This window comes from Muntiacus reevesi, chromosome 13, assembly GCF_963930625.1.
Source record: "Muntiacus reevesi chromosome 13, mMunRee1.1, whole genome shotgun sequence".
Taxonomy (NCBI): domain Eukaryota; kingdom Metazoa; phylum Chordata; class Mammalia; order Artiodactyla; family Cervidae; genus Muntiacus; species Muntiacus reevesi.
The window spans coordinates 39,751,117-39,770,831 of NC_089261.1; the positions used below are offsets into that span (position 1 = coordinate 39,751,117).

Consider the following 19,715-nt stretch of genomic DNA (forward strand, 5'->3'; position numbering starts at 1 on the left):
TATGATTTTCACCATAATTATCACTATGACTATTGAAATTTGACCCACACGGTGAAGAGATGAAGCAACAGTTGTGATTTAGATTGAGATCTCAATGCTTTGTTATTTCTAGTAGTCAGGTAGAAAGTATCATTGGCTGATTTCTCAGGTTAATGAGAGCAAAACTGAGTCACAATATACCTTGATATGTTGGGAGCAGAATTAAATATATACAGAAATTATTTGACTACTCTTTGTCATTCTAATAGGACATGATGTATGTTTATACATAGATCTTTGTTTCTATCCCTACTTATCTATCTATCCATCATCTATTTATTAACTGATCTGTGGTTAGTGTACCTTCAAATGTATATACATTTGTGCTGTAGATAAGTTTGAGAAGAGACAATTTCTTTTCTACCGTTTGTACACTATACATTTTTAGTACATATATCTTACATTGGTTGCCCTGTAGTGTTTATTAACTCAGTGTAAAGTACAGTGAAATAGGTAAAACCAGGATATACTTTTTATACTTTGTAGGTAGATTTCAGAATACTATTTTAAAAGAAGCTTTTAAGATAATTGTATTTGTATATCACATTTTAAAATGAAGCTTATCGTGTGTATACTTCGTGGTTTTATATTTGGAGAACTGAATTGCTTGATAATTATTCACAGCAAGTTTGAATAAGCCAAAGCAGATCATATAAGCTTTACCTTTTGACAAAATAATGTCCTTAAAATATAAATGAAGAAAAAAGGGGCAGCAAACATATGTGTGAAAAGAATCAGGGAATTTGACAGAACTTGATTTAGCTATAGTTTTTGGGAAGTCCCCTAATCTTGCTCACTTTCAACTCCCCCATATGTAAAATGAGAATAGTCATAGTTACTTATCTTTCAGGGTTGTTGCAATAAATACAAATAATATTTGTAAAACTCCTAGCACAGATTCCAACTTTCAATAAATAGCAATGCTAATTAGTAGTTTAGTAGTAGTGTTAATATAATGGTTGATAGAGGTATGCTATAGAATTTCGATAAAGACAAGCCTCAGTGGCATAAGGTAGGCATAAGACTTACCAGAGTTGTACTCTTAGAATCATGAATAACAGGGTTACACACATGTAATGAGTTCAGGATTTCCAGAAAACCTTCCTCACTTTATCGTCCACCTCTCCCACCCCCAGCCTCTCCAAATTACTTCCTCTGTTGTGAATTCAACAATAAAGATGATTTATTTGTTCCATTTTAGTACAATACACTATTCCACACCTAGAGTGACTTTGCGCTTAGTCCTAGAATGAAGAAAGGGTGACTGCATTAGGTAGTACATGGGGTTGACGGAAAATGACGAGTGTGAGTGAGGCACGTATGCTGACCTCAGCAGAAATGTTGCTGAAGGCATGGGGTGTAGAACTAGCCTTTTCGCTTTACTTCTCTCTAGTGTGTTTCTTTATTTGTTTCATTACATTTAAACATACACTACATCCTTTTCTAAATGTAGTTGTTGAAACTTTTAAGCATACCCACCCTTCATTATGAAATATTAATAGCATTTATCAAATGGTTACTTACAATACTGCTTCAAGTTCCTTGCATCACAGACATTATTATTCATTTAGTTATTTAGTTCTTCTTATAGATCTATTAAATGAATATTCTTATCCTTCTGACTGAAAGACAACAAATTAGATCTTAGAGAGAATGCACTTAAATGACTTGCCTCCAGCACGGCACAAGAAAGTGAGCTGAGTTTTGATGATAAGCTTTATTGCAGATCCTCTGCTCTTTAAATGCCTGTCACACCTCATCATACTTTGATCTGCACTTGCTAGAGAATATTATGGTGAGCCTGTGATGTGAGTCTGCTTAGAATTTTTTGTCCATTAATCTGTTAAACTGCACAGCAAGCCTCTGAGATATGTATTAGAAGCTTCAAACTGGCTAAGTATGGAAGTCAGGGAAATTCACCAATAACCTCAGCCATAAAGATATTGCAAGTATTTCCAGAAAGCACTCCTGGTCACCTTTGCAGGGTTGTCGTGAGTGATTCCCAGAACACTGACTGCTTTGTTTTTACCCTTCAGATTTTCATTCACCTCTCATCCCCTGCACAGGCTGAACTTGAGTCCTGCTGGAAGGATCTGGAAAGATGATAGTTTTCTAACTTCCAGCCCCAACAGTATGGAAAGATACAAGTGGATCTGAGTGTCAACAGAGAATGTCTGACATAGAAAGATCCTCTTATTGCTCCTATTTTACCTTGTAGGAAGCTGAACCTATGTTCTGGTGACTCTAGGGCCAGAGCTGCCAAAGCTGGATCATAACCATCACAACCTCTTTTTGTAAGGAAGTCATTTGAAGTAATGTATTAATTTTACATACTGTCCCTCCTCAGAGCTCACTTCAGTTTCCATTTGCATAACTGGATAATCCAGTTGATCAGGAGTGATGTAAACAAGCATGCAGTTGAATATTTCATGTAAATCTTGTATTTTTTAATTAATATAATTCTTTGTTTACAAATTCTATATATATAGGCCATCCAGTAAAACAGGCAGTTAAGCAAAGCCTGATAGTTTTATTTCTTCATTTTGTTTTGTTTTGCATTTCTTTGTACTCTTTTCTTATACAAACAGTATAGCAAAAATCATGGTGACAAATTGTTAATCCACACACTAAATTAGAAATGCATTGTTTAAATGTATTAATACATATTTATAATATATATTTAATGTTCTTTGGAAAGATAATCCCTCAAGTATCATTTTGAGTGCCTTTTCTTCCAGCTAGTCTTTACCAGGTAACCTGACTTAGAAATGTAGAACTAATGCCAAAATGTCTTAAAGAACCAATCAAAGCTAATAAGCTGTAAGACAAAATTCATACTGAAACACACATATACCTCACAGAATGAATTTTTAAATATTCATTCTGGTTAAATTATACTTCTGTTAGCATTAAGTACTATGGTGAAGCTGTCTTCAAAGTCTGTATGTATTCAGATATTTTCTGGAACATCAGAATTATTTCAAAGCACCTATATTTTCCTCCTCTATTTTTGTGGACTTTCACTGCTGTTTTTTCAGTGATTCTTAAAGTCTGTGGTATTGCAAATTGGAGATGTGATAGTTTACAAACTTCCTGCTTAAAATAATTCTCAGCCACTGCCCCATCTCTGTCTCAAACACACACACACACACTCACACACACACACACACTCACACACACACACACACACACTACTGAATATTTCATGTGAAGTTAGAAATTGTGCTAAAGATTAGAAAAGTGAAGTGTTTATGAATTGAGGGAAGCTGGGAGACTTATCCTAAGAATCCCTCACAGGGAGTGGTTAAGTGTTAGCTCAACAGGGAATTTTTGTGGAGAACATCCTGTAAAGATGCAAGTATAAAATGAAAATTGTGGAATGATTACAACAAAAAGATATGAAGAGATATAGTTATTATCCCTATTGCCATAATATTCCTGATATATTTATTTTTTTATTTTCAAGTTTGTGATGATAGGGTCACATCATACACATGGAATAAGAATAATTTTATTTAATGAATTTAGAGGACTTTAGAGAAAACAAATTTGCTTGTATAACTTGTTTCTCAGATCAGTTTTTCTTCGTTACTAGAAAAAGAACCAAAAAGAAACTGAAAAAAGAAATAGTGAAATTTCATCTTCCATTACAATCACTTCATTTCATTGTTAAAGGTATTTTCCTATAATTTAATTTTATATCACTCAATGGGGCTTTGATTAGCTATACATAGAGTATGTTAGACAAGATGAATACATTATAATATAGTATAGAACATGTGAAAAATTAAGATCTAGATTTTCAAAAGCATAATAGTATAAGAAATTGAATCAATTGTCAATATGCCCCAGTAAATCAAAAGAAAATATCTTTCATATTATTTATGCCTCAGAAGTTCAGGGAATCCTGAAGGAAAACATCAGTCTGACAACTACAAATCTATTATTTCATTTCCTGTACAAATGAAAGTTTCTTGTGTTTACTAGAACACTAATTAGAAAGTACAATTACAGCCAGTAGCTACATAGCATTTGTCTTCCTGCTCCCCGGTTTTCTGTTTGCAGCACACCCTGCATTAAATCCTTCATAGTAATGAATGACATTAGAGAAGGCAGCATGGATATGGAACTTATTTCCAAATCTGGGTCTCTCTTAACAGAATTAGTTCAGAGCCCCTTTACCCTTTCCTCTTCACTTTCACACATCTGGATGCATTTTAGGTGTGGTATTTGGAGTCATTCCAGGAGTGTATTCCCAGAGGGGGAGGTTTTTCTATGCTCTCTAGTAAGTCCTGATATTTCAGGGGAGGATGAGATTTGTCCATTCATCACTTTTATGTCACTTGACAGTATAAAAAGGAATTTTTTTCCAGGCCTGTAAAGTTATTTACAGGTCGCAAATAGTAATTTTACCAAGAAACTTGGCAAACATTTGCTTTCATGAAAATGGGAGTTGTAACTAAGAGTCATTCTTTCAGAAATCACAGCAGTCATATATTAATGTTGTCAATGATCATGTGACCTGGAAACCAAAGAATATAAACAAACTTTACTGGATAGATATGAAATGAAAATTTTTATGAAATACAGAAGAGTTTTTCATAGAAGACTGGTAAAGAGCTCAGTTCTTATTTTGATTTTATTTCCAAGAGTGAAATTACACAATTTACCTCAATTGATACATTGACTCTATTAAAACATTAATAACAGGTTCTATTAGTCTAGAAGCTTCTAATATCTATGGAAAGTAAGTGTGTATTTATAAACATCATGGATATTATGTGTATCATTATATAATCATTTGTAGTTGCATTTAGATCATATTTGCATATGTTTTAAAATACAAAGGAAGACAGTTATTTTTTCCTTTTTGCTTTTAATACTAGTAACCCTTATTTAAGCATAATATTTTTGCTTTGTTTCCACATGAGAAACCATAATGCTAATTGATCAGGATATTTAGATGAGCTCTTTTTATAGTGCCTTTCATAATAATAGGAAACATTTACATCTCATGTAAAAAACAACTACTTTTTACTAAAATAATAAAAAAGCTTATAAGCATAAATGTTCAGAATAAATAGCATGTATATATTATGGAATTATATTTGTTAATAAAATAGTCAGTTCAGATAAAAATGGACTTTGTTAGTTCCACATGGTCTTCCTTCTTCTCTGTGTATAAATACAAGAGATGGAAAAATATTATTTATGGTATCTGTTAATAACATATGGTCTTCCCTGGTGGCTCAGTGGTAAAATACCTACCTGCCAATGCAGGAAACCTGAGTCTCCTGGTTTGATGCCTGGGTCAGTAAAATCCCCTGGAGGAGGAAATGGCAACCCACTCCAGTGTTCTTGCCTGGGAAATCTCATGGACAGGGAGAGTCTAGCGGGCTATAGTCGATGGGGTCACAAGGGAGTCGGACATGATTTAGTGACTAAACAACATCTAACATATATGATCTAAGCTATTAAATTGAAGCCTATGGGATATCAGAAAACATAGCTCCATTGGGTGGCTAAATTTAACAAGTTAGAATAAATTTAGGTCAACTTTCTCTAAGTGTTAGTCACTCAGTTATGCCCAACTCTTTTGTGACCCCATGAACTGTAGCCCTACCAGGCTCCTCTGTCCATGGGATTCTCCAGGCAAGAATACTGGAGTGGGTTGCCATTTCCTTCTCCAGGGGATCTTCCCGACCCAGGGATCAAACCTGTGTCTCCTGCAGGAGATCCTGCATTGGCAGGCAGGTTCTTTACCAGGTTTTTGAGCCACTTGGGAAGCCTTAACTTTCTCTAATGTAACATTAAAATGTGCTATTGGAATGAGTGAAACTTGAATACATATCCTTGTGGAAAAGATCATAGATGATCACATTATATTTGATTTATGTTCAACATTCTATCACACCTTCTGCCCCAGAACATGAAAACACATGCTAAATTTCTCCTGTAAGTTTAAACTGTAATCTTGGAAAGTTTGAATATACCTTTGCCTCCTATTATGCATTCATTTTCATCTTTAGCAATTCCTCTTCTCCATGTGCTAGGAGTTTACATCTCCCGAAGCTATCTATAATAAATAATGTATATCAACACCATTAATTGATGAATATCAAAGCAATGAGATCAGTTTATTTCTCTAAACAGCTGCTCTGACAGCTAACATATCTTAATAGAAAAAGACTCCTTGAGTTCAAGAGACATAAATGCCTCTCTTTGTGCAAGCCCTATCAGCATATTTCAAGCCTCAAGGCAATGACAAATATTGTTAATTGACTTGCAACACTAAGTTAATGATGCAAGATTTTGTTTCACAGTGCACAACACATCAGATTGTTTGTATAAGAAGCATGTTAGAGCAATTCAAACTGCAGCATTCTCTGATACTCATTATGCCATCAACACTAACATTTAAGTAGGTAAATGTGCGCAGAACAATACAGAATTTGTTGCTGACTTCGAATTGGGTAATAGAGCATAAACTTTCCAAGCCCTGGAATAATGCAGTTAAAGGCTTTATGTTGATTCGAAGTAAAATTAGAACCTCTTTCCATCACATAAAAGAAAAAAGGTTTTTAATAATAACTTAAATTGCAACATTGAGTTTCACACTGTATCTTTAAATCTAGTATGGCAAGCTCTTTGAAACTAAATAATTGTAAAATAAAAATATTACTCATTAAATAGAGCCCTCAAACTATATTTGAATGGTAAATAATTTACCATTATTTTGATAAACACATACTCTAACACCATGCACTAATACCAACAAATAAGGCTATTTTACCCAAACTCAACAATAATTTCATTTGCACAACTTGTAGAAAAGTTATTTCTTAAATTTTTTAACAAATAAGAAAATAAAACTCTGGCTTAAACTGTCAAATGAAAGATTTAATTTTTTTTCTCCATCCAGTGTGTATTTATATTGTTTACTTAAAATATCAAATTCTACTGATAATTTACTTTAGCTTTTAAAAGAAATTCATTCTCAAACTAATATTTTCTCAGTTTGTATCTGCTTCTATTTAGGTAATCACTGTATGTTTTAATACATGAGTAAGTCTTTATTTTGAGGTTTCTTTCCACATCTCACTTTGGACTAACATAAATAGTTTATGGTTTGAATTAAACTCAAATGTTTGTTAAAATCTTATTTTGTAAGGGGTAAATAAGATAACTAATGTATATAATTTTTAAAAATGTCTTTTGTTGTTTTTTTTTTAAAACCAAAATTTAAGGTGGTCTTTTCCAACAGGATTCAAACAAGAATATAGTTGAGGTTTATAGGATCAATGATTTGGATTTTAATACTTACACATTTTTCGTGGAGAGCACATATGTCAAAATATTTCAGTAGGTGAACATGGCCATCCACACTAAATTGATTAGCCTTTGTTCCCTATTTCCAGTCTTCAAGAAGTAAAGTTTGTGATTTTGTAACCTACATATATCGGTTCACAATATGAATGTTATACTAACCGTACCTATAAAGAATATCAATCTATAGCTTTATTACTTGCTAATTTTAACACAACTCTAAAATAAATTTTCCAAAAAATGAAAGGGAGTTCTCCCATGACAGAGCATCTCTCTGGTGCGATAGTTTGTATGAGCTTAGAATAAACTTGTCCTCCCCGTTTTTCCAGTATGACCCATTACAAACATGATTAAAACTTCATTTCTGTGCTTCTAGATTGGCAACTTGTTTATTTTTCACTATGTCCCCTTAAAATAGGAAGGTATTCTGAAATTGTACTGCTTTGTCTTGCAAGATGAGGTTTCCAACTTTATTTATAAAGGGAAAATGTTGTGTTTATGACCCTATGGTTCAGAGAATTGTGTTCAGTTAGTAACTGGAGAAGGAAATGGCAACCCACCCCAGCGTTCTTGCCTGGAGAATCCTAGGGACTGGGGAGCCTGGTGGGCTGCCGTCTGTGGGGTCGCACAGAGTCGGACACGACTGATGTGACTTAGGGGCAGGAGCAGCAGTGTCATGAAACCTGACTCACTTAAAACTTCAAACAAACCAGACCAAGTGTGGCTACATAATCAAGACACCATATCAGAACTAATATAATAAAGACTGTGTCCCAAGCATATTTATTATGATGAAATGGATTATCTATGCACAACATTGTCTAGTTGTGTAGATAAAACTATGTGCTTTCATGAGACATTTAATAGTGCCATCATGCTGGGAAGTAGGAAATAGCTTTACAGAAATAAACTCTCCCTCCTATCAATGAATGGAAATTAAGAACTCTAAGAAATGTTTTAATTTCTTGGGAAATTAAGAAACATCTGATTTCATTTCTTCAGATTGGAAAACTAAAAACTATTCTAACAAATATGATATTATAATAATTTACAGTTACAGAATAGTGGTATTATAACAAATTTATATTTGCATAAAAAACCCACACAACATCACAAGAATAACAAAACACAGATGGGGACTAGCCTTATACCCTAAATTTTGCCTATTAAGTGATTGATTATTCAATTGTAGCTGTCTGAAACCTAGATTTGGGAACAGACCTACAGTGGTCTATATCACAGTTTTATAATTTTTTAGGCAAGAGATTACCCTCCAAAGACCTCTTCTCCTCCATCTGTGAAATATAAATGTTTCCTGTTGTATAGATCAATTTTCCCCACTAAGATGGAGATACCATGGAACGACATTTGTCTACTTTTTGACTGTTGCACCTTCATCTTCTAGAATGTCTGGCCTATAATAGACGTTCAGTCAATATTAACTGATTCAATGAACAAGATGATGCATGAAAAGTCTTTATACACTGAAATATATGCTGATTAGGTGTTATTATTTTAGAAAAAAAGACAAAGCATACATACATAATCTATAGTTAAGAATAAATCTTCCTAAGCATTTGAAAATGTGTTTGATGGGTTTTTATTTCTTCTGATTCCGCTTTACAACATGTATGTCAAAGTTAAGGAATATTTCTTGAGAATGAAAGAATTGTAATTTGGCAAATAAGCTAAATGAGATTCATTCCTACCTTTGAAAAAATCTGTGTTAAGGAAGTCTCTATGGTGAAAATTATATTGTAAAAGTTTCAGCTTTCTAGTTATACTATATAAAAAATGAAGTGGCATCGACAAGAGAAAATAAATTCAGTGAAAACATTTAAATATGTTCACCATTTGTGATTTCCCTGAAAACAGTAGTTCTTTCCAAGATAATTATGTAAATTACTTCCTAAATATTACAATACACATCTTTGCTACACGGCAACTAAATAAAACTGAATTCTAATACCATATTCCAATGTCCTCCTGTCAAGAAAACTGTTTTTGTATTTCTTTTCTCCAACAACAGGATCTCTCTGGATACATTATTACATATGGTTATGCAGTAATGGTGTTAATGTATTTATATAAATTTTTAAAAATGAATTTGATACTTTTCAGGGAAAATGTGTGAATCTTCAGTCAATTACTGTGAATGCAACCCCTGCTTTAATGGTGGTTCCTGTCAAAGTGGTGTGGAGTCCTACTATTGTCATTGTCCATTTGGTGAGTATAATTTAGTGGTTGATTCAAAATATCAATCTATTTTGGCAGAGTTTAGCAGTTTTGTTTCATTGTGTCATGGAATGACTAAGAAAATATTAATAGTTTTACACAGGAGGTTTTACTAAAGGAAAATCTCAAAGGTTTAATATTTTCTAAGTTAATTATGGAAATACCATTGAATATATTGTTTTGATCCTTACTAGAAAAATAATCTGTCCAAGATAATTAAATCTGAGGTTGTCTCTTCAGGACATTTCCTCACAAAACCTCATGAATGTCTGCTTTTTAGCCTAGAGCCTATCAGATGAAAAATCCTTTAAGTGCAATTTAACATCACTCTCTACTAAAATCTTTAAGAATAGTTGAAACATTTTGTTTTTTTTGCTTTTGTTGTTTTTTACATTTGTTTTTAGCATTAATTCAGTCTTTTCTGTTAGAAGGATTTGGTAACTTGACATGCAGTTTTTATGTAGGCTTTGTAGATAATATCATGTAACTAATCAAAATTCAGAATACTGTATTCTGTTAAGGAAGAAAATTGCTAAAGAGAATTTTTTTTGTATACATACATATTTATTCATCATAGTGGAATGAATTAAAAGATTCCTTCCAGGTCTCACCCAAATGTTACCCAGCCCTGGGACAGCCAAGAACTATGAGAACAGCTTTGCAGGAAGCTTTTAACTTGGTTTGTTTCTTAGGCTGGTGATTATTCCATTTATTTAAAGGCTGCTTTACTCCGCAATATAGTATTCATCTCCAGAGATCCTGCGGTAGTTAGAGATCCTGTGTTTTTTCTAAGTAAGACATGAAAGGATTTTTTCTATTTTTCATTTAATATATTTATTACAGCGCTACATCAACCTGAAAAGTGAATTTTAATGTATAGTAGATAACTTAAAAAGAATCTGAGGTTTCTGTGCTGTGCTTAGTCATTCAGTCGTGTCCGACTCTTTGCGACCCCATGAACCCTAGCCCACCAGGCTCCTCCGTACATGGAATTCTGCAGGCAAGAATACTGGAGTGGGTTTCCATTGCCTTCTCCAGGATATCTTCCCACCCGAGGGATTGAACCCAGGTCTCCCCATCTGAGCTACCAGGGAACCGCATGAATACTGGAGTGGGGAGCCTGTCCTGCAGAAGTTAGGGGTCTTCCCGACCCAGGAAATGAACCAGGGTGTCCTACCTTGCAGACCAGCTGAGCTACAGTAATCAGTAAATGTAACAACAATTCATTTTCAAGTAATTCCATGACTGTCCAGCTTTGCTTTTCTAGAACACAACATCAAAAGAATGATAAAGGGAAACAGAATATGAAAATATCTAATCGTGAGCCTTGTATTGTAGCAATGCTTCTGAGGCCTGGAAATTGAGGGCTTTGTCTACCATCAAACAAAGAAAATTAAAAAAAAAAAAAAAAAAAAAAAAAAAAAAAAACTACCCCAAAATGATATAGTGACTATAACACAATTTTATTTTCAGTCCAGGATGATATTCACAGTACCTCTTTTTTAAAAAAAATATGCTTGAGATTCTCACCAATAATGCACTTGAAGCAGTAAAAGGCAGATCATGTTCAAAATAACCACAATGCTAGATTTCTTAAAACTTCTTTCTTTCAATGATCTCTTTAAAAAAAAACAAACACTTTTATTTTATGTTGGAATATATTTGATTAACAATGTTGTGTTAGTTTCAGGTGAGCAGCAAAGTGATTCAGTTCTGCACATACACGTATCTATTCTTTTTTAACTTCTTTTCCTTTTCTATTAGGTTGTTACATAATATTGAGCAGAGTTCCCTGTGCTGTACAGTAGGTCCTTGTTGGTTATCCATTTTAAGTAAATTTAATTTTTAAATTTCTGCAGATAACCACAATCAAATTTCATGGTTTAACATGTTTTGGAAGGAAAGATAAAGGGATTGGAGTGGAAAAATTATTTTTAAGTGACTGAATAAAGGTTTTTACATTTAAAAAAATTCCTTTGCATTTCATGTGCACATATGAGGATATAATATAGTTGATAATAAAAAAGAACAAATTGTTGCTGCAGAACAGCTGATACAACAGTCATTGCCTTTTGGGGAGGAGGGTTTTGCTGCTGCTGCTAAGTCATTTCTGTCGTGTCCGACTCTGTGCGACCCCATAGACGGCAGCCCACCAGGCTCCCCCGTCCCTGGGATTCTCCAGGCAAGAACACTGGAGTGGGTTGCCATTTCCTTCTGCAATGCATGAAAGTGAAAAGTGAAAGTGAAGTCACTCAGTTGTGTCCAACTCAGCGACCCCATGGACTGCCGCCCACCAGGCTCCTCCATCCATGGGATTTTCCAGGCAAGAGTACTGGAGTGGGTTGCCATTGCCTTCTCCAAGGAGGGTTTTGGGGTCCAAGTAAACCTTCTCCTCACCATACCAGAGATCCTCAAGGGCAAGGGCCTAGCATAATAACATAAATTAAAATAAAGACAGATCACATGTTCTAGCAGTGTGCATTTAAGCCCCTATTACTTCCAGTGGAAAAGGCAAAAGAAACATTATTTAAACTTGCATATTGTCAGCTGGAAACTGAAGCCTTACAAGAGAAAACAAAGCAAAACAAAAAAACCTTGAAACAATACAGATTTGAGAAAAAAGAAATAGAATTAAAAGAAAAAAGTAGTATAAATTGAATGTAGGTGAAACATACAAATAAAAATGGCAAATGGAACACTTCAAATAAATAGCTGGAAGTAGTTACACATGAATCCCGTGAAAGAACATCTTAACTATAATTTTGAAGTTGGAAAAACTTTTGCACTGTTTACCTTCTCACAGGTGAAAGAGCTGTTGTTTAGACTTAATTTTTTTTAAGCTTATGTTTTAGAAGGAAAACATAAGTACTTAAGACTTTATAAGAGAGCCTATATAGTTATGTTTAAATATGTGTATAACTTTGTATACACTTGATATTTCTTATTAAAGTAAATTTAATAATTTCTTTTGATCTTTATGTAGATTTGTTTCATGGCATTCCATTTGGAAAATAAGTTATGAATGCTCATTAAGATGATTTCAAAGACAAAAATTTACATTTTTCTAGAAATGATAACAAAAATCCTTAAAAAGATAATACATTCTATAAAAAATACTATCATGTTTGAAAGTACAGTATCAATTTAAATAAAATGTAGAACATCTTCCCAGTACCTATATGCTTTCTATATATATATGCATTCAAATTTTAAGTATATTTTCATAGATTTATTAGAACTTAATCATAAGAGACCTAAGGGAACACACTGAAAATTTCTAACAATCTGCTTTATTTTGTATGCCTTATTTTTCCTTTGTATTTAACTTTGATTACTCTTTCTGCATGTTTAAATAATCTGTATTAATTAAATATATATTTAATATAAACTTGAAATTTTATTCTATATAAAACTTATATGGTAGGTATATTTATGACATACACAAATATATGCCATATATAATATCAGCTCATTTCAGTTCAATCACTCAGTTGTGTCTGACTCTTTGCGACCCCATGGACTACAGCATGCCAGGCTTCCCTGTCCATCACCAGCTCCCAAAGCTTGCTCAAACTCATGTCCATTGAGTCAGTGATGCCATCCAACCATCTCATTCTCAGTCATCCCCTTCTCCTCCCTCCTTCAATCTTACCCAGCATCAGGGTCTTCTCCAGTGACTCAGTTCTTCACATCACATGGCCAAAGTATTGGAGTTTCAGCTTCAGCATCAGTCCTTCCAATGAATATTCAGGACTGATTTCCTTTAGGATTGACTGGTTGGGTCTCCTTGCAGTATATATAGTATATATGATATATATAATACATATAATTCTGATAATTTTTTGTGTTACTTAATGATTAAAAATAAATTATATAGATTTCCTACTCATTTATAATAAATATTATCTCAGCCTTTACAGAAAAAAGATAAATGACACAAGGAAATTCTAGGCCATTTTAATTTAAAGAACATTAAAATAAAATGTAGCATAGTCAAAACAACCAGATGATCAGTAGATCTGGCCTCAAATTTTGGCTCTGTTTCTCATGGTTCCATGACCTTGGACAAGTTTTAAATATTCTGTAAAATGATGACATTGATTTCTTCTAGCAGAACAATTCCCTGAATCTAAATTTAATGCATTTACATGAGATGTACAGCCAAAATGAAGGAATGAAACCTTTGCAAGTTAATAAGAATTATGATGTATTGGCATGGGTTAATTTTCCGATCATTTGCTACAGTCTACTAATATTTGTGGGAAAAGAATTTTGGCATAGCATTGTAACATCAATAAAACTCATTTTTCAAGTTTGAAAAAGAACCAGCACAAACAAGTGGGAATGCTGAATTTCAGAAAAACAGAAAGCTATTTCAAAGTAGCTGCTGTAAATCATACCCAAAGAGGGTATTAAAAAAAAAAAAAGAGGAGAGAGAGATAGAGATAAAAACTTAGACAGTTATTTTCATCCCTGAAAGCAATGATTCCTTTTCTTAATTTTGTGACTCAAAAATACCACAAGTGCAGGAACTAATGTTTTTAGTTAGAAACAAATTTACAATCCTTAGTTGAATTAAAATTGTTTTCAAGAATTGTATATTATGAAGGAAGTAACTGGGTTTAAAATGACAGCATTGTGAACTTTAAAAAGGTTGACAAAATCACTTTGAAAGTTTTCCAGGAAAGAAACCTCTTCAGACGTACTCCATTCCACTAATTCTATTTTTAAAAAATAAAGTATAGTTAGATTAATTAGGATGTGTTTCCTAATTGGCCAAAGAAAAACAATTTTACCAGTTTATCACTTCTTATATGCTTTTGAGATCTTTTTTACTTCTATTTCAATTAAATTTAGACAGTATTCTTTGGAGAGTAATAAAAATTTGTTAAAAGTATGACTCATTATTGTAACTTTAAAACATTTTAATCAAAGTCATAATAAAACTTTACTTGAATGTGATGTGTCAATATGTTAATTTTCCCATCTACAGGTGTCTTTGGAAAACATTGCGAATTGAATAGTTATGGATTTGAGGAGTTGTCATACATGGAATTCCCCAGCTTGGATCCCAATAACAACTATATTTATGTCAAATTTGCAACTATTAAAAGTCATGCTTTATTGCTTTACAACTATGACAACCAGACAGGGGATCGGGCTGAGTTTCTGGCCCTTGAAATTGCTGAAGAAAGGTTAAGATTCTCTTATAATTTAGGCAGTGGTACCTATAAACTCACCACCATGAAGAAGGTGTCAGATGGACATTTTCACACTGTGATTGCCCGGAGAGCAGGAATGGTAAGATATTCACTCCGCATTAAAATTTGCTTTATTGTTGTATATTCAGTTATCCAGGCTGGAAATTTGGAATGTTAAAGCATGAATTGTGGTGCAAATTAAGTTCAATTGTACATATTCGCTTAGAGAAAAATCTCCGGGATAACAGGGATTTAGAAAATGGCAGTGTCCCTGATTATTGATGTACTCATCATATTGAATCTGACAGAATTAGAACAAACATGGAGACTGGTGATATACATAGACTGGTGCTTATATTAGCCATAATGATTTTCTAGCACTGAGTGTTGAAGCTAATGGGGTTTAGTAGATCACAACTCTCCAGGCATAGATAAGGTATCCATATTGCTAAGATGCTGTCCATGGGCTCTTGTGTAGAATAGAGGATTTTACCTGATGACCTCCAAGGTCCCCTTAAACTTCGTGAGCATTCTTTTGATTTTATCAAAGAAGGACTTGAGAGCAAGAGGGAGGACGAAGAAAGAGGCACCATGAGATATACCCAACTGAAAGAGAGAAAAGCTATTTCAGTTTATTTGTAGCGGATCACCAGTCATCAGGTTTTAGTTGGGGGGAAACCCCTTGTCATAATTTCTTCAGTCAGAGGAAAAAATTCCCCCTATTTCGGAATACATCCAAAGCAAGGCCCTACTGGATTTTGAATCTGTCGCTTTCTATGGTTCAAAAGGATTTTTTTGGAAACTGGCAAAATCATTAACTTCTCAGATCTGAATCATTGCAAAGACAGGATAAAAACATCTCAATTTACAGCAGCACTGGTAGAAAAATTCAACAGTAAAAGAGAAGGTGCATTTAACTCTGAAGATGAAATTGAATGAGCTTTTATTCAAATAAAACTTTCCCTCAAGTATTTTTCCTTTGAGTTGTGTCACCAAGCTTTTAGAAAATAAGAAAAATATGTTAAGTATTAACGTTACTGAAAATATGATGCCATATACAAGTTTTCCTAATTAAAGCATTCATAAAAGTCCTTGTGACTCTCTAGCTTATGATAAGTTTAGGAATCGCTAGAATGGATGGGTACTTTACGTAGTATACATAGAAAGAGATGTGTTACCATTTTGTTTTAGAAATAAATGGAAAGGAATTGTGCTTAAATTAATAGTCAACGTAAGCATATATTGTATTATAAAAATCTAATACCTCTTCTGAGATTGAATGTACTCAGTTTCATAGATCACTGGTAAAATTAACAATTAAAATAGTTAACTAAAAAAGGCATGAAAGTCTTGACATAAAATTGAGAATGTAAATGTTTCCTAAAATTGATAGTATTAATAAGTTCTTTGAGAAGGTGACAAGAAAGAAATTTACACAGCTCAGGAGAGTTTACTGTATGAAGTTTATAATCAGTTGCAGTAATTAACTTATAGGAAAAATTTTGAATAGTTTAGCCAGTGATATTTGATGCACAGTAAGTATAAATCGGCCCTATTTATTATTTCTGAAATGTAAAGTATTTAAGATCTACTTTTACAAATCCCACCTAAATATATATTTTTATCGTCAGTCTCACAAAATCATATGCAATATTGATAAAAATGTGATATTCAAGAAACAAATCATTTCCATACATAATGAAAGACAGGAAACCTGATTCTTTTACATTTAGGTCAAAAGTAACATTAGTTAACTTGCTTAACCACCCTGTTTTATGTTTCCTCCTTTTGCTTGGCTTTAATTAAAATTTACCTCAAATGACAATCCTTCTTATAAATGCTCTCATAGTATTTATTTTTCTTCTCTAAAAGTGGAGAAAGTTGGATTAGTCTTGTCCTATGGTATTCCAGTAAATTGAGGTAGAGTCTTTGTTTTTCTGCGTTAATAGAAACCATCAGTCCTTCTGTGTTTCTGGATTTGGGATTAGGCCTCTTATGATTTACTAGCCATGCTGTGAAATACCACACTCTGAATATCAATTTTAAAATTTCACCAGTGAAAATATGCGAAGTTTTGCAGAATTTCACTACTGTTTGGGAAACAAAGGAGGGGCATCACAACAGCTTTGCAGAGCACAGAGTAACACGGATATGCAACAAGCTTCTCACTGTCATCCCCCTGGCCACTGCCCGATATGGAGAGCCCTGAATTCCGTCATATTCTTGAGTCTGATGACCATGACTTGATGACTGTTTCTTGATCAAATGGAGTATTAATATGTCATACTAAACAGAAGGTTTTTTTTCTCAGGGGAATATGCAACTCTTAAGACACAAAAATGATTACTATAAGTTGTGATTTAAATGATATTGGTGAGTTACTACTGTATAATAATATATAATAATGCATTCACACTATAGATAAATATGCTGTAATATGCCATTTGTATAGAATGATGCTTAAAAATGAAAAGAGCATCTATATGACTTGTTTAAATCATCTCAAACTTTATTATAAATATTACAGTCTTCATAGATTGCAGTAGTAGTATTTATATTATACTTCCAAAATCTTTTTGTGAATATGACTGAAATATTATTGGAAATAAACTTTTTAAAAATTAGATATCTGTTTTTTTTGTTTGTTTTTTTGGAACAGGTAGATAGTAGGATAAGCATTTTTCTTAAGATTGTAATCCCAAGAAGCTGTCTCACACCTAACGTATGATATCCTAAGAGATAATGACATTTTTTTTTATGATGACATACACTTCAACATCTTAAGAGTTAAAACAAAGATTATAATTAAAAATTGTAGCAAAATAAAAACTTGTTTTGGAAAGAATAATAAACCTCCAGTGACTTAAAATTGGGCGGAGGGGGGGCTTAGTCGCTAAGTCGTGTCCGACTCTGCGACCCCATGGACTGTAGCCCACCAGGCTCCTCCGTCCATAGGACTCTCCAGGCAAGATCACTGGAGTGGGTTGCCATTTCCTTCTCCAGGGGATCTTCCCAACCCAGGAATTGAACCAGGGTGTCCTGCACTGCAGGCAAAGTCTTCACCAACTGAGCTATAAGGGAAGCCATAAAATTGGGCCTTAGAGCTGAGCTCAGCTGAAGTCTCTCAGTCGTGTCTGACCCTTTGCGACCCCATGGACTGCAGCCCCTCAGGCTCCTCGGTTCATGGGATTTTCTGGGCATGAATACTGGAGTGGGTTGCCATTTCCTTCTCCACATTTTTTTTATTTCATCTATAAAACAAGGGTGCTGGAGAAGATTTTTTAAAGCACTTTCCTACTTCTTACATGTAATAGTTTCAGAGTTTTAGCTTTAGGTACATAAAGGAAATGTGCACCCCTAATTGAATCATGTATTATAATTGTGGGCTTTCCTGGTGGCTCAGAAGGTAAAGAATCTGCCTGCAATACTGGAGACCTGGGCTCGATCCCTGGGTTGGGAAGATCCCCTGGAGAAGGGAATGCCTACCCACTCCAATATTCTTTCTCTATGGAGAATTCTCTATGGAGAATTCCATAGACAGAGGAGCCTGGCAGGCCACAGTTCATATTGCCAATGCCTCATTTGAATTATAATTGTATTATACTATTGGGTGGCTCAGAAAGATAGATTGAATTTTTCCATAAGTTGTTATGGAAAAAACAAATGAACTTTCTGGCCAACTCAATGCATCAAAATTTTAATTCAATTTAAAAATCATGTCTACGTAAAAACAAGCTGTATTATAATATACTATTGGGTTACTCAGAAAGTTCATGTGGATTTTTCCATAAGATGTTATGGAAAAATCCAAATGAACTTTCTGGTCAGCCCAATATATCAAAATTTTATTTCAATTTAAAGAACATGTCCATGCAGAAACAAGTCTTGGGTAGTGTTAGCTGAAAAGAGCAACAGGGATGATAGAGTTCATACTGACCATTTCTTCTCTTGCTTTATAGGCAGCTTCTTTAACTGTGGACTCTTGTTCTGAGAACCAAGAAGCAGGATACTGTGCTGTTAGTAATGTGGCAGTTTCAGATGACTGGTAAGTAGAATTATTAGTTTGATCTTTATTATTAATTAAAATTCAAAGTGAAATTATACTTTAAAATAATTTTATTATGCTAAATATTATATAAAAGTTGAAGATATTTTGTCCTCTCTAAAGGGATTTTCATACTAAACAGCAAGAAGGTAATAATTAGTCTACAAAATGTGTAAAAACAGTATAAAAATGAAGTGGTACAGATGAGGATAAAGCTAGAGAGAGGAAAGCTTAACAGCCTATCCTCTTTCAGAAGCTCCATGAAATAGTTGCATGTGACTGGGGTACTGCAAGAAGGTTAGGATAAGGATCCCATCCTCTTTTAAATGTATTTTTGCAAGTTGTATGTGACAATGATAGATATTTTTCAATAGTGCCTGAAGGTGAAATACAATCTTACCTCACCTAAAGCATAAGGGATTTTTATAGAAATAGTTACAGAGAGAGAAGAAGAAATAGTGATACATCATCCATTTGTTTTAACTGACTTACTTGATTCCTTATTATCTCCGTAGTGAAGGAAAAATGTAATCTGACATTAGTATTAGAGTTGTCACTTCTACTGCATTTTATTTTCTTTCTGATAGTATGCGCCTTTTCAAAAACTTAACATTGTTATATACATCTCATTTGACTAACTGAAAATATTATTTCCACTAGTTTTGCAATTTTCTGTATTCTGAAAAATCTAACAATCCTGTAGGTATCTGTTTAGAAAACATGCATCCCTAAGTAACGTTTTCCATTGATATGTACTATGTTTTAATACATGCCAGGAAAAGTTACAGTCATTTTTTTCTTAAACTAAATATTCTACAGGAATCTACTGTATTGATACTAATATACATATGTTTCCTTTCTTATTTTTG

At 33.6% G+C, this 19,715-nt stretch overlaps 1 protein-coding gene across 1 annotated transcript in view; it reads left to right on the top strand.

The window, feature by feature from the left end:
- Nucleotides 1-19,715, top strand: part of FAT4 (FAT atypical cadherin 4) — a 174,135-nt gene that overhangs the window by 140,341 nt on the left and 14,079 nt on the right. Inside the window, exons 10-12 of the mRNA XM_065904930.1 lie at nt 9,487-9,591; nt 14,594-14,901; nt 18,761-18,846. Of these exons, the coding sequence (XP_065761002.1) occupies nt 9,487-9,591; nt 14,594-14,901; nt 18,761-18,846 (499 nt within the window). The remainder of the gene's footprint in view (nt 1-9,486; nt 9,592-14,593; nt 14,902-18,760; nt 18,847-19,715) is intronic.